The sequence below is a fragment of the Nilaparvata lugens genome, chromosome 1 (genome assembly GCF_014356525.2).
Source record: "Nilaparvata lugens isolate BPH chromosome 1, ASM1435652v1, whole genome shotgun sequence".
Classification (NCBI taxonomy): domain Eukaryota; kingdom Metazoa; phylum Arthropoda; class Insecta; order Hemiptera; family Delphacidae; genus Nilaparvata; species Nilaparvata lugens.
The window spans coordinates 82,309,277-82,334,791 of NC_052504.1; the positions used below are offsets into that span (position 1 = coordinate 82,309,277).

Sequence of the window (25,515 nt, forward strand, 5' to 3'; positions counted from 1 at the left end):
CTAATAAGATTTTAATGCGGAATATAAATCTGGTTATCTTACGAGCTGTTAAAACTGCAAGTATCCGTTTATGGAGCAGTAAAATGAGAGATCAGTGTTTCAGATCCATGTAGGCCTACAATACAGCGGCAGAATGGTATCGTGTTTTATTTGCAAGGAAGTCGTCTCTCTTTCGAAATGAATGACATTTTCCTCTAAGGAAGATTAGAGTGCTACTCGAGTTCTTATTTCCGCAATATGCGACCACAGTGCTGTAGCTATTCAAAAGGTAATTAATTCCCACTAGGGTAATAAACGGAGCTGTTGTAAACTTCCGCAGTGGGCTACCGGTAATGACCATTATTAGGCAATGTGTATCACGGGGCTATTACTTCCAACTCCTTTTGGAGTAGTGATAAAAAAAATGGATAAAATATTGAAATAACCTTAATTGTAATCAAGCAGATTTTATTACAAGACTTTTACAAGCGGATACTTTATTGGTATTCTATTAACCATGGAGTTTTTGTATAATTCATTACACAAATAATAGAATATTTCTATTGTAGTCATTTCTGGCTTCTGTCCCTGAAGTTTAATATTTGAGGATGAAGAATATAACTGTGAATCAACTGTCGATCCAAGATATCTCATACTTTTGTCAAAAAAGGTAAATATTATTGTGATGTGGAAAATGAAGAACTGAAACTGTTTGAAACTATCCTTGTTTTATAATTGAGCCATCATTTTTCTTTCAGGTTGAACTCCACGGAATTTGCAAAATTGACCCCGAGAGAGATTGGACTCCCCATTTCAATGTAGGAGGGATTGAGCAGTATATTGGAAAAATATGATTCTTGGTTTTTTTTTAGGGTGATGTCTACAAAAGGTGCAAACCTGGGCATAAGTATTGTAAAGATTATGTAAGAGGATTCAACATGAACAAAATATACTTATTTGATCCAATTCTCACTGATAAGAATTTCAGAAGAGAACACTGCGGCCACAAATACAGAGTTATTCATGATCCTTTGTTTTCTATATCTTTTTGAAATTACATACGACGATAATTGATAGAGATGTGATTTGAATCAGTTGAGTAGTGAGAAGTGGGATGTATACTCCATACATAAAAAAGTATAAATTAATGGTGAATTTTAACTTTTTTGTTTAGGGCTACTCTTGTTTATTTACTCTCTTGAAATTGGTATTAATTTTATGTCGAAGCATGTAGTGCTTGATGAAGTAAAGTTTTGAAAAAAGGGAACTTAGATGGTAAATTTTGTATATGTTACATTTTTAGTGGAATCACACAAACCCAGTCAAAAATACTCACTCAACATGCGAATGACATGGTTCTGACTCTTCTGGTTCTGGCGCTCGGCAATGTGATTTCCGGTGATGGAAGGCCTCTTTAGCAGTCTAGACCTTCTCAACTTGAGGCCGATGAGGATGTAGAGCACAGTGATGAGAGTCATCGGTGCTATGAAGAACAGACAGGTGGAGAGCAGAAAAGTCGGCTCAATTGAAGCGTCTTTCTTCAGAGTGCACATCGTCTTGGTGAGGACTGGTTCGTCAAAGGTCGAGTTCATCTCCACTTCCACTATGCCAAACTGGATTGCCTGCACAAAAACATTGATACATTATATCGTATTTGAAATCCTGGAATATAAGAATATTGGAATTCAGAACTAAAGGAATCCCTATCTAATAGGAATCAATATTGAGAAGTTTGGATGAATACTTTGTACATAGTACAATGTTGAAATTCCATATTATACATCTTTCATACAAAAAATACTAAAGTACTGTATACGAATTTTATCCTATCTAGGTGTGAAGATACTCTTCAGCCAACCAAATTTGGAATCTATTGCAGGTATAACATTGTGATAAATGTGAAATGATTGAAGTCATCCAATAATAATTTAAGAGAATAATTTCAAATTGTTTCATTCAATAAATACAAACAACTAACATATAAAAAAAATACAAATTACATTGATACTCGTGATATGAATAAACTACCTGTTTGGGCGATTTATGCGTGTGCGGAAAAAAGAGCCGAAAAGCACTCTTATGATTATTTATTATGATAATCTCTATCAAAGATAAGGAGATCATAATATGTTAACTATATACTTGAAAAAAATTCAAAGATATGATTATATTGAAAATAATAATATGAGAAGAGTGTTTCTTAAATGTTAGTGTTAAAAGGTCAGACAAATCGAAGGATTTTTCCGACCACTTAGTACTTTGCAAAAACACCTTTCAATGTCCCTAAAAGAAACCTGAACTTTGCCCTAGTTTTCCATATCCAGAAGACCAAAATTGGGATTCCCAGGATGATGTATCAATTTTCGATCTGCCCCACAAGAGAAGGATGCTTTGACATCCTTGACCGTACGCTGAGCGTGCTGAGAATATATTATTGGACATTTTCGGCTCACTACACCAAGTCTTTCAGCATTTCATTACTGTCAGGTGATCCAATAAGGAAAAATTATTCAAGGGTATAGTAGCCTGGTTTGTAAATCAATATCTTGGTACCTTGTGACTCTGACCTGTCTCCTCACGTTCAAGTCAGATAAGACTTGATGAGGTAGTGTCACGTATCACGTATCAAAACTGAAGAGTTTCTTGAGGAACAATAAATTTGATTATTTCGAAAAATCATACATATTGACAAAAGTAATCTCAATACCAAGGAGTGAGCGGTGGATGAAAACACAGATGTCAATACAAGTAAAACTAAATTGGATCCAAAAGTTTGGTATTTTATTGTGGACGTGCAGTCATGCGCAGATACATTTCCATTAGTTCATTTTTCATTTGTCATGTAATATTTCTTCCACAGAAAGTATATGGAAGCAAAAATCCATTTCTGCAATCGTATCTACAAACATGAATTGTTCATCTGACATCAACAATTTTATTTATATTTTCTTAGAATAAATTACTGTTATGAAAAGAGAAATTCTGAGAGAAGATAATAAAGCGGAAGAAAATATTATTCTACTTTTTCGTTAATCAAAATTCGAATCTCTTCTATTATTCACATCCAATGAGTATGTATTCCACGTAGGCCTACTTGATTGATTCAAATCCAAATTGAAAATGAAAAACATCCCACGAACTTCTGATTGCCTATTTCAGTACTTAATGAACTCTGATCCTTTCAGAGAGCTCTTTAAACGACAAAATCCACAATTCCCCTGCTACTGATTCCCAGTGCTGGATTTTATGATTATGTTCCACATTAAAGTGGAAAATACGTTTTGGTTGTAGATGAGCCATGATGACGAAATTTTTGCTTATAAGCTTCAACCAATTAAAATTTGAAACGTGAGTGTAATTTGGGAGGTGATTTGCTTTCAACTTTTTATAGCATTCATTCTGAATTCTCACCCAGTGCTATTGATTAACTAGCTAGTGTTGGGAGATAATCAAAGGTAGGAGTTATGTCGTCCTGAGTACAGCACCAAGTTACAATAAACTTTATTATTACAGATTTACATCTTTGATGATTCAACGAAATCTCAATGCTGTGAAACTTGACGAACTGTTGGCTCAACTTCCAATTTGATTTAGTATTCCAAGAAATGGTCGAAATAGGTACTTGATTAACTTAGAACTTGACAAACTGATACCCTCTCTGTTATAGAATATGTAGGAGAAGAAGAACAAAAATTTGTTTGCATTTGAAAAAAAAATCAATTGCAATTAGCTTCTATTGATATTCAGTGGTTGAAGAAATGGCCAAAATAGGTACTTTATTAACTGAAAACGTGACGAACTGAGACCCTCCCTGTTTTAGTATATAGTAGAAGAACAATTTCATTGCCTTTGAAAAAAAAATCAATTTCAATAGGCTTCTATTGGTATTTAGTATTTGAAGAAATGGTCGGAATAGGTACTTGATTAACTTAGAACTTTACGAACTGAAACTCTCTCTGTTATAGAATATATAGGAGAAGAAGAACAAGAATTTTATTGCCTTTGAAAAATCAATTGCAATAGGCTTCTATTGGTATTTACTATTTGACGAAATGGTCAAAATAGGTACTTGTTTAACTGAGAACTTGACGAACTGAAACCCTCCCTGTTTTAGTAAGGAGAAGAACAATTTCATTGCCTTTGAAAAAAAAATCAATTTCAATAGGCTTCTATTAATATTTACTATTTGACGAAATGGTCAAAATATGTACTTGTTTAACTGAGAACTGGACGAACTGAAACTCTCCCTGTTATAGTATAATAAGAGAAGAAGAAGAGCAGTTCTATTCGCTTTGAAAAATATCAATAATTGCAATAGGCTTCTATCAGTGCTCTCTCGACAAACAATTGATTAATGAATAATGAACAACGAATAATGAATTTATTGCCAAATATTAGAAATATTTTTACAAATTACAATTATTATTACATTGAAAGTTCATTATCGAACCATCAAACTATGCGAAGCAATCAGCAAGTAGTGCCCCATAGTGAGGTCCACGTTATAATGGCAGTGAAGAAAGATAGGAAAAAAACGTTGCCAAGTCTTCCATTTTGCCACTGACTGTACACAGCTGTTACTCAATTCATCCCATTAAATTTAATCCAATACTAATTATCACTTCCTTAATAAAATAATTAATTTATTGTCAAGTTATTCAATAAAATATATTTTTTCATAATTTGATTCGAAAATTTGCTTTCATATATAAGATCATATTTTTATTTTTATACAAACCTGAAATTTAAAAAACTGTGATACAACAATATGAATTTCAAAACAACAGAAATTGAGTTATTTGGTAGGTATTCTATTCCAATTTCCTTTAAAAATGATAGAAAAATAGAAATACTATTTAAAAATGAGTAATTTCAATGGATTAATTCTGAAATAACTTTTCAATATTATTTATACCGGTACGAGTAGGTCTAACCTATACGGGTTGGCTAAATGAAACATGGATGAAGTCTAGGATGGTTAGTTATCAACTTTTAAAATGTCATTTCAGGTATTTTAATTTGTGTTTCTCGTTCGGTAATGTTTAAAAATTATTTCATTGTTTCAAAAATACATTTTAAATCAATTATACGACTTGTGTACTCAGTATTTTGATAGAATGGAGAAAGAAAATGGCGGCTGAGAATATGGTTTGTTCAGTTTTGTACAGTCACTGTCAAAAGTAAATATAAAATATTCTGGCAAATAGACAACATTGCAAAGTGCGAGAGAAATAGTGCTATCTGTTTTGTTGTATGATAGAAAAGGACACCAACAGTATTGTCAATCGTGCACTGTCATTATAATGTGGACCTCACTATAGTAGTATGCTAGCGTTTGAGCGATCGTAACTGTTTCAACTTTTCGCCATCAATTTAGAGTGACTGACCTGCGGTATGGCGAGAATGAGCGCGAACAACCAGATGATGAAGACGAATTTGATGGCTCTGGACAGCTTGCTGAAGGTGTGCGAGAGGAAAGGGTGGCAGATGGCCACGTAGCGCTCGACCGTGAAGGCCGTGATGGTCAACACCGTAGCGTTGGCCGACGTCTCCGACGCCAGACCTGTCATCACGCAGGCCGTCTCACCAAACGTGTACGGGTATCTGCAACAACACTCATCCATTATCACATGAAAACCCCAAAACTCATCCATTTACAAATGAAAACCTCAACACTCATCCATTATCACTTGTAAACCTCACTCTGCACCGCAAAATTGATCCTCACTCATAATGTAATCGGAACCGGAAAATTGTTCAAGACTCATGATTTTTTTTCACACTGTAGGCCTAAAGCTGGATTCCCGTGACATTGAACAGTTAAAATATAACTCCTCAAGTTCTAATTTAGAACAGTATTTCACTCAGCACAGTCAATCGAGTATAGAAAATCCCATCACAACTTATGGGAGTTCTATTATTTTTACTGTTCACTGTTACTGTTGTGTGGGAATCTAGGAATATTCATCCTTCTCTGTGCGGGAATCTTTCTACAAAAATAATGTTAATTCGTATGGTTTTTAGTTGGTGGGTATGGTTTTTTACACCGTTATCTTTCTACTTTCTTGAATAAACATCGACAATTCCATAAAAAATTTACCTTTTGTGAAGGATTCCTACCTCATGATGCAATAATTCCATCCACAACGTAATCATTCTACGGTCGTTTCCCAATGGAAACAATTTTGGTTGAGGATACATCATTATTCTAAAGTTCGTGAGGGATATATAATAATTGATTTCCATTTGTAGGCTGCAGTTCGAAAATTAACAATAGATGTTGAATATGAATGCATAAATGGAAGTGGATGAATCAAATTTGAAATTTGTATAGATTTATGAATCAACGAAGTCAACGAAGTCTTTGACACACATGAAATGATTTTCACGGAGAAATAAGTTTCATGAATTAACACATTATTTTTTCAGGTCACGTGTATTGCGTATCGTGTTATTTTTTCCTGAACTCATCCACATAACTAAGAATGAATGTGAACTGTTTAAAATTATCTATTTATTGATAATAACAATCCACCGTGTTTGAAATCAATCTAATTCAAATAGTTCAGATAATAGCAATGAAATTTGTCCATAAAAAATACAGTAACTAAAATACAGTATCATCCATAATATATTCAATATAGAGTAACGGTACTGTATTATTTGGATGAGACTATTTTACAGGCAATATAGGAATATATAGGAAGGAGATGTTGACTATTCACTCATACTAGAGGACAAGAGCTGAGTTTCGGATCCCGGTTTCCACGCTTTGTGTACTTTATGCTTCAAAGAATTCTTCACTTCAGACATCTTCCTCACAATACAACTGAATATACAAGCTCCACTTTGAATGTCCGTTAGAGTCTGAACTAAATCCTCTCAGAAGAACTTGGGAGAATACAGGAGTAAGCTGCTTATAAATGCCCGTGCACCTGCTTATCAAAAATACCTTATTCAGAATTATGATTCCATAAACAAACTTCGACGATAAAGAATCTCCCTATTCTGATGTATTTGGAATTAATTACTTGAGATTGGGAGTTGATAATGATGATGAATTTCACGAGCTCAAGGTGCTTAAAATGATTGAGCTTCAATATAAAAGCTGATCAGAAGCAAATAGGGGAACTCAGGGAATCTGCTTTGAACCATTTGCTTTTGCTCTGAAATCTGTAAACTGTATTTGTTAACTACATCAATAGGAGTCTTGATATGTGATAAAGATAGTAAAGGAATGAACAATTTCTATCTCTCTCCAAGATAAAAATTACAACTTGATGTCTGATGTACCATGTACTCATGGTAATTGATAAATAAACTATACTGATATTAGGAGAATCACTTCATATTCCATTCAAGTTCTCATACCAGATTTATATATTACATTACAGAAATTCCCTTCATGTTCGAGTATTTTATTTATAGTAGTAATGCATTTGCTTAATCAAACATTTGAAAGGAATTCCTAGGGAATGTTATGCCTATTTTATTGTCACTCACAATAGTTCATGAGCGAGTTCTCCAGCCCAGGGGGCTCAATAGTTTAATCACGGTTGAATCCGGAGTTTAAAGGTGCGTACAGATATACGCGCCGCGAACATGAGCAATTCACTTTTAATCAGCTGATTATATCTGTATTTTTACAGAAACAGTAAGATACAGATATAAAAAGCTTGGCATCAGCTGATTAAAAGTGAATTGCTCATGTTCGCAGCGCGTATATCTGTACGAACCTTTACAGGTACAACCCAGTAGCAAATGCCACCTACTTGAAGAATTGAGAACTACGCCTGTAGGCGTTCCAATGCACCAATCAGAAGAGAGTATGGGGAGCTGGGAGGCGTGGCTTGTTGCTATTGGTCAGTTACTCTTACGTCACGGTTTTGGCATTCTCTATCATTCCCGCTATCTTCCACACACACAAACTCTTTCTCTCTTCAAGTAGAGCGCTGATGGGAAGGATAATCTTTTGTATCATTCCCCAAGAGCCCATTCACCATACAGAGTAACCAATAAGGCTCTATTGATTCACATTTTATATTATACTTGTATTTAATTCATGTTGCGGATTTGAAAATCAGTACAATAGGAATGAGTCCAGCCAAGGGCGGTCACTGGTCAAGTGTCTGATAACCAATATGCGTCTCTGATACTCAAGTGCCGTTTTCACAGTGCACCTTAAACGAAATTCTATTCCAAACTAGATTGAAAACATAGCTAGTAGCTAGTCTTGTTTGTTAAAATGTGGTTCATATTGAGTTTAAGCACAGAAGAAGGAAATAAGTGTTCTCTCCTCCGTGATTTAAGCCACCAGCTGATTCTATTCAGTTGGATCTCTTAGAGCCGGTTGCACAAAAGCCGATTAGATTTTAACCGTGAATAACTCCATGAGAACCAATCAGAGTAGCCGTCTTTTCAAAAAAGCCTTCTCTGATTGGTTCTCGTGAACCAATTCAACCGGCTTTCGTGCGATCAGCCCTTATTGTGCAAATTGCCCTAATAAAGACTCAATTCCTAATAGATATTAATATAACTTGATAAATCAAGCTGAAGATACGTTCTATGGAAGTGATATCATTTCAAGTGAGAATTATTGTTCATGGTGATGCCATACAAAGCACCCTGTTCGAGTGACAGCTGAGCGAAATAATCGAGCAAATAAGAGAAGCCAGTATGACGTATGCAAATTGCATTCCAGTTCAGATAAGAGCGCGGCCATTGCACGTCGTTGATTGCAGCGTTGGAGCTCGTCTCGTGCGCTGGGCGCACTGCAAGCGCGCTCCGAAAACAATAAATTATCAATAGCTTTTGGCTATTCGCTCAGCAAATAGAATCGCTCAAACCAGATCAGCCGCCTTCTAATCATCCTATCAAAAAGCAGTTATTTGAGATTCGTGATCTGATTTGGTGCACATCTTTCTTTTCCCAGAGTGCATTGTTAAAACTCATTCATATAGGAAAACTACTTGTAATTAAGAAATCTGAAGAAGGAATCTGGATTGCAGGAGACACGTGTGTATCCTCCCAGTAGTATATGATGTAGTAGTGTTTAGCATTGACATTATAGTGTACTGTTTAGTAGTGTTTTTATAGTAGAGTTTAGTAGTAGTGTTAGCTCACTCAACGTTAATTATAACTAACTAGAGTCCACCACCTTATTGAGAATATTCTTCTACTCCTAACTAATATTAATTGTACAAGTCAAAGTGAATACATAAATCATACTCCATACAACATGCTGAGAGAATAAGCTCAATTATATTGAAAGTAACTTGGCGAACACATGATGTGTATCTGTACACATAACTTTTTTGACAAGTCCCGTTCAATCTGGAAGAATTTTTAAGGATGGCAAGAAATCGGTCGTCCGAAATTCAATGTGTGTGCAACTGGCTAAAGGCTACCACACAAATATCTTGTAGAAAATCAAGCAATAATTCATAGAAAAAATTACAATTTTGATGATATAAGTGAATTAAAAAGTGATCTATCCTCTTCCATCGCCAAGAAGAGGGCTCCTCCAGTAAGATTCATTACAAACTGTCAGCATTCTTCAGGAATGACATCAATGCTTCCCATTCAACCATTAATGACAATTCAAAGTGAATCTCACTAAAACTGGTTATTTGGTTGAGAGGATATGTGAAAAATGCGAAACTTAAATTCAATGCTTCCTTGGTTCCACTTGAAATCACCAATACACCAAAGAACTATAATTGAAAGTTTCATCAGAATGACAAATTGTTCTAAAATAAGAAGGTCACAAAGAAGAGTTTCAATGATTTCTAGTTTGAGAAATCTAATATGAGATTTCTTCATATTTCTCTAAATTGATCTCTCAGAGATAAGCTTTCCTAGCTTCAAGTTTTTCCACAACAGAAAAAACCGTCAGCTGTTGGCTGTTGTTCAAAAGAACGATTTTCTACAACGTTCTCGGATTATCGATGAGCACAATGCTTCGGATTTTCTGATCGTCAGGAATTTTCTTATATTTTCCTTTCGTCATTCACACACTCATACTCTTCGTTTTGCACAGCGTCACCCAGATTCGAAAAATAATTGGATCAACTTTACTTTACAATCGATTCCTTCCATCAGTTATTCTGGAGAGTGGATGGGGCATAAATGGAGCCGTTCTTCCATTTAGAAAAGTAAACTGAAGTGGAGCTCCAGTAAAATTAGTTTTTAGTTGAGTTAACTCAACCGGCAGACAAACAATTGAGAATAAAGAAGCTAATGAATTTCAACTAATGGATTTTAAACTAGGATTTTTAAAATCATTCTAAAACATAGTGAGTTGCTCCAGAGTTATGAGAAGAAAGTGATACAACTATACTTCGTTTCAAAGAATTATTCTTCCATTATTTGCTGATGCCATGTTCAAATAATTTCAATACTCGAAGGTGCTTGACGAGCCAAATTCAATTTATTGCTCCTTTTATTGAGATATTTCCCAATAGATTGACCTAGTGAATTTTTTATATTGAACATTTTCTTGTTCGGCTCAGAGAGCTTTTCAAATCTGGAATATTCCAGCTGAAAAGGTAGAATTGACTTTTCCATGAATTATTTCAAAGAGTGGAATTCTCACGATTCTTCATGAATTATAAGAATTTACTAAGAGGATAGAAATCGTGAATATTTCGGAGCTCTTCTGGTTATAGTTATAGAGCTCGTGTAAGGCTAGCTATACACACATCGATTTTTGCTCGTACGATTTTTTGCCGTAATTATAAATTCTAGCAGATTAAACAGATTATGTTTTTCAAGTTCAGTTTAATCTGCTAGAATTCATGAGGACGGCAAAATAGCGTACGAACAAAAATCGATGTGTTTGTAACTGGCTTAAGTAATGCTCACACGATCTTAATAATCACATAAACAGGACTTTTCTTCTGATATAGATGCTGAGGAATATTCATCAGGAGTTTTCAATCCTGATTCCAATTCGAATATAGCTAATTTTTGAGGGATGAATCGACATATAGGAATGATTATACAGAGAGCATTATCATTTCAAAAACCACTGTCTAGACTCAAGTTGTTAAATCAAGGATCACAACTTTTGAGAACATTCTTGCTCCGATGTTTAGCTCTCATCATTTTCCTACAAAGTGTTGTTTACATTAAAAAGAATAGAAAATATCAAGTGATTGATCACAGAATGCCACGCTCAAAATAACTTGTTCTCTGCTCTCGTGTTGGCAGCACTCCCAGTTATAAATTAGTAATCAAAGTTTATGATAATTCACAGACATTCATATTTTTTTGGTTGTAACTCATAGTTAGTTCCTTTGCTGGCTTGAAAGAAATATTACACAAAATATTTTGGATTTGATGACGTGCTGAATATTCTACATGTGAATTTGAAATGAAATTATTCTATTCTGTGCTGTAACAATTAGTCTACTAAACTGGATCAGAAATTATTTGAACACATCCAAATATTATTTATTTCTTCTAGAAGATTAACTTCTATGATTAACTGCATATGAAACTGGAATTTTGGCTATGGATAACTGTTGAAAAAGTTGTGATTGTAATCTTCCCTTAATGAGCAGATCTTGAAAACCTTGATTGAAATACAAAATATAATGTTGGAAGATATCATACTCAGTGCAGTTAGAATGATCAAATAGAGCTCAAGTATCTATCAGCTCTGAAAATAAAATATTTTGGATTTGATGACGTGCTGAATATTCTACATGTGAATTTGAAATGAAATTATTCTATTCTGTGCTGCAACAATTAGTCTACTAAACTGGATCAGGAATTATTTGAACACAAAATATTTGAAATACAAAATATAATGTTGGAAGATATCATACTTAGTGCAGTTAGAATGATCAAATAGAGCTCAAGTATCTATCAGCTCTGAAAATATTTTAGTGGTTATCTATTCATAAATCATCATTGATATGGTTTCTTCCTCGTTTTATATCTATTTTCCATCTGACACTGTTCATTCCCTTTTGTTTTCGAAACTATGAAAATATACTGAAAGACTGATTGGTTCATCCCAATTGAAGCTGGAGAAATGTTTCCTGTTGGGTTGTTTACTTACTCATCATCCATAGCAGTATGAAGGATAAACATCACCTGAAACAAGTGCTTCATTGCTGCAGCTTTATTTGATGTGCTCTTTTGAAAATTCGTATACATCAATTTTTGTGTACATTTTTTGTGTAATAATAGCAGAAGAGTAATTGTTGGTGGTGAGTAATTTATAAGTGATGGTGTGGGAAAGAAGTGTTCCCCGATCAAATACAGTTCATAGAATTATACGTAATATTATAACCCGATACTTCATTAATATATTACAGTTAAATTCAATAGGCTTGAATTTACAAGGGGTTTTTACTCCCATTCATATTATTCCCTCAAAATGTTTATTCGAATAAGTCAAAATAAGTTCTTCACTGCTTCCATCATCGTCAATCCATAATCATTTATGTTACCTCTTTTTTATGGTTTCTCAACGTGAAGACATTTCTTATAACAAACAATATCATATATGACATCTTGTCATATCAAAGGAAGTCGTAGAGACAATTCTTAAAACGTGCAGCTATCTAACATTAACAACAATTCAAAGTTTTTCAATTGATTGAGAAAATGAAAAATCAACATCTCTTACATCTTTATCCGACAGTACAGTGGAGTCTCCTAACTTTCGCATAGACGCCAAATGTATATATTTATGTTCTTTATAATTGAATTATGATAATATTGTAAAACATGTTAGTGTTGTGGATAAATTTTAATTTCAATTTCAAACTTTTTTCATTCATACAAGAAGTACATCATCAAAATGATAGGGGGAGAAAAAAAGGTAATCTTGTGCTTTTCCTTTCCCAAATTTAGATAAGGCTACACAGATCAGACAAACGTGAGGGTGACGAATCCAAAAGCCATTATAATGTATTTGGTATCAATTTTCATGTATTGAGTCTTGAGAACATGAACTTACTCTCCAGGGTTTTCAGATCCCAGGATTATTAGTTAAATCTGAGTTCGACTTTGAAGATCTCAGTCTTGAGTATATTGACTGGAATACTCATATAGTAAACCATGTAGTAACGATACTCTATTTTCAAAATACTGTAGATTATTTATTCAATATAAGAAAGTATGAGATTAGTATTAAATTCAATATTGAAGAAGTTTCAGTCAAGAGAAGACTTGTAGTCTGTTGTATTTCTATTTGATAATGTCTAGTGCTTCAAAAGAATGAGAATAGGAGAAAAATGCAATATGTGTTGGTCTCGAAACAAATTCAAATAGGCTCATGTGGATTCTCCTCGGTGAATAAGATTCTCGTTTGCGAGAGTCTTCAATCTTCCTGGAAAATTGCAGAGGCAGGAGTTGTCATTCAAATCATTCCCCCATTTCAAAAGATGTGTCACATAATAAGAATGTCGGAGTACTCTTCCTGATGTTTTGGGGAATAACTGTATTCGGATAACAATCCTTGGAACATAAAAAATATTTTAATATGGATTTTCCCTAACCTACGTATCGACCGGTACTAATGACTGGATCTTTGGAAAACAATATTCTTCCTTCAGTATACGTGAACCTTAGGAAGAGAGTTAGGCTTGTCGCAAATTGAGATACGACGCGTCATGACATGACGTGACTTGAGTGTGCTTGATGAGGTAATATAATGCAATCATATTATAATGTTCACATCGAGACTAAGCAAGTAATGATCTTTCTTGAATTGTAATGGATAGGAAAATACAAATTCTATGAATTGGTATATACGGAAATATGAAATAATGTATTAAGCAGCGTAGTCTATATTGCGAATGCAAGGGGGTGATGATATAGTTGCAGTACTTGTGTACAGCATCTGAATGGCAAACAACTTAGTTTAATAGAAAACATCTAAGTATACGTGACGTAAACTGATATACCTGACGACTCTACTCACTTGAATACGGTCAAATTATAGAATATTTTGCATAGATTACCTTACATTTTCCTATGATCGATCCTTCAGAATAAATAATAATGCCTTAATACTGGATTGATTATCTCCTCATGTTGTATCATATTTATCCAATTGTTTTGACCACATCGGTCCACTCTAATCAATATTATCAGCGTGTTCTTGTTTTGCACAACTCTACGATCAGCCCATTATTTTTATTCTTTCTGATCGCTGTTGACAAGCTCTATTTTTTCGGAAAATTAGTAGGCCTATGTGGTTTACTTATTGAAAGGTAAAAATCAATTTTCTACTTTTATCGTCGTACTTTCCTCGTGTTTCATCGTTGCACTAATGTAACCGTTCCGAAAATCTCTTAAAGATTCTACTTTAATCTCCAAATACGACAAAAATAAGCCTAGCAACGACTTTTGAACGTGATTTCATCGATCAACATGAGTTGTTAAATAGGGAACATCATCATTGAAATTCTTGGAAGCTGATTGTTAGGCTACGATAGAAATTGTTCTGCAATTTCATCAGATCCTATGGTACATGTGAAGTAGAGTTTGGTCTAGACCCTGGACAATATTATCCACTTTTGGAATAATAGAATTATGCTTGGTTACTGGAGTTGAATATAATAATTTCCTATTTCCAACTACAGTCACTTTCACTGTTAACACACATTTCCATCCGTGGAAATTCAACAAGGAGTAAGAAATCTCTCACCTCAGAACTCAACGTAGCGAATAATGCGGCGAGAAGGAATTTCACACGAGTTCACTTTGACTCAAAGAGGACCTCAATTAAGTGAGCCGGTGTGGCGGGCGGCAGGTTATGTTTGAATTATTCCAAGTTCAGGTTGGGTAACAACATTAAGCAGATGAGAATTCCAAAGCCAGAAGAAATTTCTTGTTCAAATGAAGCAGACATCAAAGAATCGTTTTTCGAGAAACTGCTGAAGCTCGAGAAAATATAATGAAGGCGTTCAAAAGACATTTTCATTCTCAATGCCGATGATTTCCAACTCGCAGCTCACAGCCCATTAATATCTTATTATACCTTGTCCTACTCAATCAGTGGAAATTGCTCTTCCATGATTGGGAAAGTGGTTGATAGAAGGTGCAGACTTCATTAGAAATTTTCAAGTGGACTTCTTCAATAATTCTTCATGACGAAAGAAATTTTCTTTTCAAACAATTTCCAGAGAAGAAAACTTCTCACCTAGTAGATAAGTTTCTTGATTATAGAGAAATGAATGGATGAATGCTTTATTCTCCATTCTTCATAAACATAACAAGTGTTTCGGGTAAGGATAAGAAATCAGCCCTTCAGTTCAATCTCATATGATTGTATAAGCATGAGCGATCAAATCAAATTAACCATCACCATACAACTAAGTAGATGCTCGAAACAGAAATAAATACTCAGAAAAAAGAAAGGTCTCGATCAGGTCTGTCATTCCCAAATCACTGACCAAAGAAATAATAGTGATGGAATGACTCGATGTCAATCACAGCCTTGTCAATGTGAGTTGTACAAAGAGCTCCGTTCAGGTACGTGGTGGCATTCTGGAACAAACACCTGTTCGATATATTGGTGTTGATAGCTCTCAAATACTGATTGACACCATTGATTCATTCGAATACTGTGATTCAGGTAGATAATCCTCAGTTCTTACATTCAATTGAAACCCACCACAATTTGTTTCAATATTTATTATTATTCCAATAATAAATTATATTCAATAGTAGAAGTAGTATAGAGTAAGCAATATTATTCCCGTGTAGAACCACAATGTGGTTTAGTAAACGAATTTAAGTAATATAATGATTTAGGCAAAATGCCTGTAGTCTTCCTTGCTCTTGTAATAAATCAATAATTTCTAAACAGAAGTGGAAACTCCTATTTTCAAAGTTAAGGGTTTCCTGCTCGTATGTGATTGGTTTCCCGAAGTGAGTAAGTATTTGCAATGTGGATCTCAATTTGATGCTCTATTCTGTAGTTCATTTATTTGATTAGTCATGTACAATTAACACACTTATAATGAGAAGGTACAACATGCTTATGCCCATACTATCCCTTTTCAGATTTATACTACAGTCCAAATCAAAATCTAGGTTAAGCTTGTAACACTTATTAAAATAACAATTTACACTCCAGAAAGCAAACACATTTTCTATTAGAAATGGATATCATGAAAAGCTAGATTTCACAGAATTAAAAACATTTATTTAAAAAACCTAAATTTTGAATAAAACTATAACATTTTGCACCGAAAACTTCACGCAATATTCAGAACTAGTTGATATTTAACCTCTATTATTTCAACTATTGGGAAATCAATGATTTTTATTCAGTCTGAATACTACTCCGTTCAGGAATTTCCAAATTTGTCACACTGAAATTCCTGTTATCCTATTTGTACCGTGTGGGTGTCCCACCAAAGCGTGTAGGTCTGCCAACGCACACAGACATCTCAAACAACGATCAATACAGTAATTTGTTGACGACCATGGATGCACGTATATTCAATATTCATATTCTTTGTTTTCACTGAAAAAGGTTCATGACCTTTAAAATTGACGTTTTGTCAAATACAGTATGATAATTATCTTGCTATCAACATTACAACAAATTGGCAATGTAAACGAGAAATATGATGGAGCTCTTGAGTAAGTAAACAACGCAGAGACCCCTAAGCAGATTTTGAAATACTGTGGAAACCTCAAGAACAAGAAGACTTTGTGTTGATGTGATGTTGGAGTCGACTGTGAGATTTAATCCGAGTAGAGAATGCTGTTTTGCATAATGTGGAGAAGGGAATTTAATGATCTTACAGCTTCTTCTTCCCCATCATCATCATCATTCATTAATCTGACTAGCAGTAACTTGAGCGGTAACCACAAACCGGAAAAGTGTGCACTCCTTGAATATTATTGTAATTATCTCTCAAGTGAACTCAACTTGAACTTCCCACCAAATATTTGTCTGCTGAGAATTCCTTATACGCGCAATTGATGGGTCCATGATGGATGTTTGTTTTGTTCATTATGTATCATCATGTTGAAGAACAAATTACTCGAGAATCACAGTAATTGAATACTTCTTAATATAGATTACTGTATACATTTTGTACACCAATTCTCAATTCATTAATTAATGTTCTGAAATCGTTTGATGAAACATTGAAAGTGGAAAGTTAGTCCAGTTTTTGAAACTCATACGGCACCGCCTTTAGGATTAGGAACATAAAGTCACTTCAGAACCGATCATTCAATCAGGCTCTGCTAAATATAATTTACGAACTACAAAATCATCAAAGCTTTTCCGCTCTGATCATCATGATATCAGATCACATTACTCTCGCACAAACCTGAAGCTTATAAGCACCATCCCCGACAAAAAACTTTGATGAATCCACATGAAACTGTTTAAAAACCATGGTATGTATCATTAGCACCAATTATTATTGATGTTATCTAGAAATTATTTGATTAACAGTTTCCTGCTCAAAAAAGAAGAAAACAAGAATAGTTAAACATTAAAAACAGAACAACTCGAAACTAATTTGCATTGAAATAGGCGTGTTTAGAACTTTTTCTGTTGATAGCTAGTTAAGGATGATGATTGATAGAATAGATTATGATTTATACTTCGTACACGAGCTTACAGGAAAAAGGATATAATTCGAATTGCAAAGTATATAGAATGCCCGTGTGTGATATCTATCAGCATATCGATTTAGAACACAATAATGAATTGGTGCTCAGTAACTTGTTAGGATGGTCCGTGATAAAAAAAGTTAGGTTACTGGTGTGGATGTAAAAGTTGCAGGTAAAATGGTAGAAATTAGAGATGATCCTTAAAAAATAATGTAGTCATGAGAAATGCGGTTTGATGAAAATGATACGTCTTCAAGTTTTTCTTGATCAAATTTATTTAAAATCCAAAGACCAATACAATCGATAAATTTCAATAATCAATAAATAATTATATTATTTTAGGTTTAAAAATTATATTATGTAGGCCTATGGTCACTGGAAAGTTTTCAAGTTCATTTGATTTAAATATTTATATTGATATTAAATAATTATATTCATTTTTAATTGCATTTGATATTTTTCTTCCTTTTGAGGGGTAGGCTTCACTGCTTGTTCCGATCCCCTGTGTCCTGTAATCAACGAATCAACCCATTTTTTTTCTTGGGACATCCCTGATCCCTTCTTCTAATTGGCTGATACACAAGGGCATGCATGTTTGCTGTTATGGTCTTTGGTCTTTACTCATCTTATTAACATGTCTCAACAAGGTCCATTTAATATATCATTTGAAAGGCCCCATCTCCAATTCTACCAGATTTACAATTTGGATTGTTCAAAAACAAATTTGCCTGTAAATGGAATATTGTCGATAGAACGTATTTCCATGTTGGAAAATAAATATAGTCTCTGATTTTAATTCAAATGGCACTGAGCTGTGTACACAATATCAATATGATGGATGGGTTTTTCGAATAAATAAACCAAGCAACCAACTGCTCTCTATAAAAACCGAATGATTGATAACAACGTTCAAAAATGCTGATGGAACTCCAGGAATTCCCGATTCATATATTGATATGAAAAAACTATTATTCAGTTCTTGAGTGGAACAGGGAACAGGATATATTTTTGAAAGAAAACAGTGAATTATAATAAGTGAAAAGTTTTGGTAACAGAATACTTTTACTCTGAATTAATATTGATAATAGAAGGTTGAATGCATCAAAAATACGATTTTGTTTCTAAAAGAACTGCGGAATTGAGTTGCTTCCTATGATATGAAATCAACAATACTCTTCAAACTGGCTTGATAATACCAACCATATTATTTAAACATCAGAACCTTGCTTCCTTCAAACATTGAATTGATTAAGTGATTGTGAAGAGACATAATTGATTAATAAGGATAAATTTCACAATTTCATGAGGAGCTCTGTAATTTAATCATTCTGAGAATGAAAAGTGAAGGCTTTTCTTCAACTTGTAATAAACTGATATCTTACTTACACGTGGCATCAAGACTGAATTAATAAAAGGGCTTGTCTTGAACATAATAATATGATTTATAATTGGAAATCAATGAAAAAGTTGTCCAACTACTTCTACAAGAGACTAACAAGAAGGCCTACAGTATTAATTTAGTACAGTATTTAGAAAAAGTAGTCACTAGACTGTGATGCAATTTATGAATCATTGTCGAAGAATAACATTATCGGAAAGCCACTATATAAATAGAATTAACTATTATAGATATGAAATGAGTTCAAATAAACTTACAGTGGTTTTAAATGGAGTTCGATTTTTTTATATTTCATCACTAGCAGAAGTTCATAGAATGAGTAGATCAGCATTTTTATGCACAATTTTTATTGTTGTAGAGTGAGATTTCTTGAAATGAATTTCTTAAGAATAGATTTCGAGGGAGATTGTTCAGTTCACGTCATCTGTGTAGAATTATATCTCAGAAGTAAACATCGTGAATGCTTTCAGCATTTAACGTCTGAATCAGCCTCGGTTTTGAATTATTTGTTGCGAAATATACAAAAGTTGATTCAAAGCCTCATCTGAGATGAAAGTAATAATGAAAAAGTTTCTGAGAAATGTCAACACTAGAATTAAAAATCTCAATCCCATGTTGTCACTATCATTGTAGCGCGAGGAGAATTAATGTCTTTGTCTCCATTTTAAAACAACACGGCTGCCAAAAAGTTCTGGCATTGGACATGTCCTAGTTTAGTGAATCATTTTGAGGGTGGACGACATGAATAAACTCTTTTTAAACTTTCTAGACTGTTAGCAGAGTGAAGATTTATCTCTGGCAATCAGATGGTAATTTTTGAATCGCTTCCTGATTCATAACATTGATGGCCATCACATGGATCAACCAACGTTTGTTCCTAACGGTTCACTTTTCTCTTGCTAGTTACACGTGTCTGCTCCTTGACATTTCCATTTGTTTTTGAATAGCGTTTTGTTTGGGATCATCCAGAAATGTTCTAGCAGATTTTGCCTTCAAGATTTCTCTCGGGAACTTTAATATAGCTTATTTTGAAAACGCCACGGAAGCTCTATTCTGAAACGATTCATTGAAAGCTCAAAACTATACTCGAGATTTTCGTTTTATTACAGGACGTATACAGGGCGTATTACAGGAGGAATGTTGCAATCACTTATTATATCGTTCTGATGGCAAAATCGAAAAACAGATGAAAGATACTCTGCAGAAAGAACATTATGATGGATCCACTTCGCTTCCTTTCCACTTCCATGGTGAATAATATCTATATAACTGAACAATATTTTGCTTTTATCTTCGAAATTTCCCACGAATACTAAAAACTGCAATCAAGGTTTCTAGAGAGCGTGAGGTACAGCATTCTCTGTGGTGGAAGTCATTTGAATTGAGCTGGATGAATAAGAATGAAATTAACTGAAATTAAATGAAATAAAAATGAAATTCACTTTGAAAAATGTCCCTATTCTTGCTCACTGAGAATGAATAGTGAAGTTTCTCTAAATTAGCGATATCTAGGCATCCAGCTACTTATTCCAAGACCTAGACTATTTTTGAACTATAGAGGCCGCAGAGCCATAGTAAAAGTGTAGTGTCGTATCTTTTAGGACAATTTTTAGTATCATCGTAAAAGACTGACAACTTTCCACTCCCAAAACTCAAAATGAAGACTCACTTTTTCCAACTTCGAATATGAGTCCCATTACAACGTTTATTTGATCTCAATCGCATACATTCAATCCCTCTATCTTGCAGGTAACACTTTTTTAGCTAAGCGACGGATGCTCGGTATTCCCATTGGTTGTATAACCACTTTGAGGTCAGAGTCTGGTCTGTAACAGTTTTTACTGTAATCATTTTTGAGCTTCGTAATAGCTTCACGTGGTTGAGGAATCTCCTAGTATAGTCGGTTTATTCATCTCTCATCATCATTATTCTCATCACTTACGCACAGAGTGAGAGAATATTATGCTTATTACCGGTGTAGGTATTACAGGTGTGTAGTAATCACTCATAATAAGCCATCAATCACTCTCAGAAGATATCATTAACCAAACTATCATTCTTGAATGAGAATTGGCTCAAAATATTATTTTGAAGGAAAAATTGTTATGAGATTGATGGAAGATACACTATAGGAACAACAACATTTTTCTCATTCACAGGAGAATTCAAATTATTCAATGTGTATTGCGATTTGACCTGCAGATTTTGGACTACATTGAGATCAATGTATAATTTCCTATTATCCGTGGTGAATCTCATTCTGTGGCGAACACAATCGATTTGCGATTTGCATGTTAGCCGAGGTGTTATCACTTAAAATGCGTGTTGGCGCGTTTTGAATTGAAATGCAAACACCCGGAGACAGTGGATGTGCGGGATGATGGATTGCAGCCACAGCTGTTCATGACATTAATCCACAATTCACCTCGGATAAGAAGCCCTCATCACATTGTTTACCACATCCAATAGGCCTACCTCCAGTTTCAACTAACCACCACACTACACTGAGTGGTTTCAACTGAAATGTTAAATCCAACCCGAAGGCTGCAGAATTGAACCGTAATCGAGCCCAGCTTTAATAAATCATCTGTTACTGTTTGTTGAAGAGTAAGCTGTTCAATAATACAGCATCACTAAATTGACCCTATTTCTGCTTGATTGAGCTGTCCAGAAGTACTACAAATGGAATAAGACACAATTGAAGAAACTGTTTGATCTTAAAATTCAACACCCGAATTTCTTTAGACAAAAGATGAACCACTTCATTGATTGTCAATCGAATCACGTGGCAGTTCGGGCTCAATTTCCTTTTTTCGGAGGAAATTAGTCACCTCATCCCCTCTCTCTTGCCTGTCACCGCGCTTAATAGATCGCAACCCTTCAGCGCTCCGACCTAGATACATGAAAATTACAGAAGCTCTCTAACGAAATGTTCTATTCTGCTTACTCAATTTATTCAGTCAGTTTTCAATGAACTGAGAATGTGGAAGGGGTGACGATCGGCGCCCTCTAATTTAACCAGCACACATACATCGAACACCCAGATTGCCGAGTTTTCAGACTTCCAAACAACTTGAAACTCTTAACCCATTTCTGAAATGAAAAGGAATGAATAAAGACCAAAGTTGTGGAAGCTGATTGGCATCGATTGAACGTGAATACATCATTTACGAGAGCTTTCAACCTCGTTAGAACTTTTGAATGCTCCAAAGTTTTACGTACTTGCTATTTGTATGTATCATAAATTGATTTAAAATTTCACTGAATATTCTCAGTCTCGTCTCATTCGCTATGGTATAACTCAGTAGCATATACATAAACTCTGACAAGTAATTCGAGGGAATCAACCCGCAAAACTTCTCTTTGAATAAAACTATCGTACAACTTGTTGCTCTGACATGTTGGAAAACTAGAGGTTTTACAAATGAGTGGTGTGTCACAATGCTTATTCATAAATTAATACAATATTTTCAAGTGCATCCTGAATCAGCGCCTGTATACCAGTTCAATGATGATTGTAGCTGACTTTATTTCAAATATCTCCACTCTTTCACTCCCACTTATTAACACTCTTCAAACTGAAACAGCAAATACCAAAGAGTGAGAGGGTTGATCACGAATCACAAAGTGTGAGGCTAGGCACATACCAGTTAGTCAAGACAAGACAAGACATGATCAGACACAATACTTCACATAGTTGCTTATGACGCAACACACACTGATTAGTCATTGCAATTAAACATGTCAAGCAACTATGTGAAGTATCGTGACTGATCATGTCTTGTCTTGCCTAAGGCTGGGCGTACACCGGTTAGTCAAAACAAGACTAGTCACGTTTAGTCACAATACTTCACATAGTTGCTTATGAAGACATAAGCATTGCAATGAATAATCAATATGAGTTGCACCACAAGCAACAATGTGAAGTATTGTGACTGAACGTGTCTGATCATGTCTTGTCTTGTCTTGACTAACTGGTGTGCGCCTAGCCTCAACGTACTCTCGTATCAACTCAGTTCAAGTTCAAAGATATTTCGCTTTTGCGTGATTTTCACAATCCTGATTGTTTTTCACCTCGATCTAACAATCCTTATCAAATTTTGACTTTTGCATGTGAAAAAACAAACGAAAAAATGAGAAGACAGAAAACAACACGAGAGAGAACAGTGTGAAATATTTTTAGAACAGGATAGTGAAAAGTGTTTACTGAAAATACCATACTTTGTGCCACCCTTAGGGTGGTACTTTGTTTTAAGAGTGATCATGAGAAACTGTACAAGTGATTATTATAAAGATGAGAGAAGAATCTCACTGATGATAAGGGAATTAGCGACATCAACACTCTGATACAATCCTGTCGAACCTTTGAGAGTTTAGATATTACCTTGAAGTTTCTTGAATGTTTCGGATTCGTGAATGTACTCTGATAAGCTAACCACCTGCACCATCACTGATTCTAAAATTCAGTAACGACCATTCACCATTGTCTTCACTCTACTGACTTCATACTCACTTCTCTCTACTAACTTTTCTCTTGAATTACTATATAGATTATTAATTATGGATGTATCTCTTTTTACTGAATGGTCTTATCTACTTTATAAGACTCTCATGGAAATGGTTCTGAAATTCTCAATGCTCCATCATGAATGGGGATCGTATACAACATGATATTCACGTGGCTTATATAAATCAAAAAGTTCTCTGATCGAAGCCTAAGTCATAGCCCTACAGCATAGATCAAGGGATTATAGGCCTTATACGAGCGGGAAACAGTGAAACTCAATTGGCTTACAATACGTGACAGACTCACCTTCAGATTAAGTGTAGCCAATAGCAGAAAGCGCTTAGACGGGATGGATCCGAATTGTTCCAGAGAACTAAACAACTGAGTTGTCCAGTATGTCGGACTAAACTTGACAATTCCATTACTAAGACAAATTCCTGGCTTCAGCTCTACAAAACTTCTGGAAGTCCACTATCCCAGGCTCAACGAGTACTTTCATAAGTAATATATTTTTGGAACCGAATCGGTATCTTCAGGATCGAAATAGTATTCCAATAATAATATTTTTTTTAAAATAATTTCTTTGATTGCCAATGAATTGCAATCAATTGCAATGCAGAGGAGTTTATTGAAAAAGCATATACATAATTATTATATTATATATACAAAAGTTGCTAATACTAAACTTAGTTCTAATTATGATACCCCACTATAATAATATGTGTCGAGGTGATCATAATATTCTTTTCTAAAACATGTATGAAAAATGCAGTTAGTAATTCTAGTTATAAAGGCTTGTTAGTTATTAAAGTTGGAATATAATACTTATAAGTATATTATAAAAAGATGACAGTAGTTTATCCTGTATCCTATTTACAATGAGCTCCTCGGTCTGGTAAACGCCAGTATCATATAACCAATTCCGTACTGCTCTTTTAAATCTATTTATATGTATTTTTCGTCCTTCGCGATCTGCGGGATTCTATTGCAAATTCTAGGACCTAAATAATTTACAGATCTCTGACCAAAAGCTGTGTTCATTCTGGGAACAAGAAGAAAATTTAGATTTCTAATTCTGGTGTTGTGGCTATGGAAAATTAAATCGGTAAAATTTGTGTTCTTCTTATTATAAATTACTAAAACTAATACATATAATTGTCTAACTCTAAGAACTCTACTTTCGGTGAGCAATTCACTTGTTGAAAAACGGTTGTTTCTGTTTGTCATAACCTTAAGAATACGTTTCTGAGCTTTAAAAATTGAATCTATTAAATTGTAATTTGCTGCACCCGATAATAACAGTGTAGTACAGAGTTGATTGGTAAATATTTTAACTTCGTATATCAGTCCTCATTATTATGGAAAGAGCTCATGATTATGATGAATGTTATCCAGGGCCGAAAGCAATTTGGAGCCGCTGAAAAAAAATTTCCGCCCAGACTATAGTTACACTCCTAAAACATTTCTAAAAAAATCTATAACCGGCCTATCAAGCTTATTTCTTGAAAACTGTATCACGTTGCAATTCCATAATTATTGTATTCAATTTTATTATTATTTTTATTAAACTGGTTCGTTCACTTCAAGTATTTTAGAGGAAAATAATTCTAGCGTAGAAAGGCAGAACTAACTCAAGAGACCGAGAAATATGGGAGTGGCTTTGTTTATGTAAGCCGCGCCCCAAACTCAACGAACAGTCTCATTGGACAATGACTTGCATGACGTTTTCAGCTGCTTGCTTCCGATTGGTAGTGAGCTGTAAACGTAAAATGGCGACTAATCAACCCATTGACCAATCAAGCAGTTTCTTAGTTTTGAAGGCGTGAACTTTCAATTCAACCACTCCTACATCAATTTCATGTTATTCAAAGATAAAAGATAGAAGTGTTCACGAAGTTCAATGATAAAAATGCAATAAGAAATCATTTATTCCAAGAACCACTAAACTAGGAAAGATCAAATTCGATTCACAGGCTGGGAGGTGGGGTTGAGAGTTAAAGAGTGTTCATTTTCACCAATCTTTGCG

At 34.4% G+C, this 25,515-nt stretch overlaps 1 protein-coding gene across 2 annotated transcripts in view; it reads right to left on the reverse strand.

Annotated features, from left to right (window-relative positions):
* LOC111061797 (pyrokinin-1 receptor-like) overlaps positions 1–25,515 on the reverse strand; it is a 108,647-nt gene that overhangs the window by 28,222 nt on the left and 54,910 nt on the right. For both annotated transcript variants that reach the window (XM_039445199.1, XM_039445194.1), the window contains exons 3-4: positions 5,367–5,583; positions 1,316–1,601 (exon numbers count right to left, since the gene is read on the reverse strand). In XM_039445199.1, the coding sequence (XP_039301133.1) occupies positions 1,316–1,601; positions 5,367–5,583 (503 nt within the window). The remainder of the gene's footprint in view (positions 1–1,315; positions 1,602–5,366; positions 5,584–25,515) is intronic.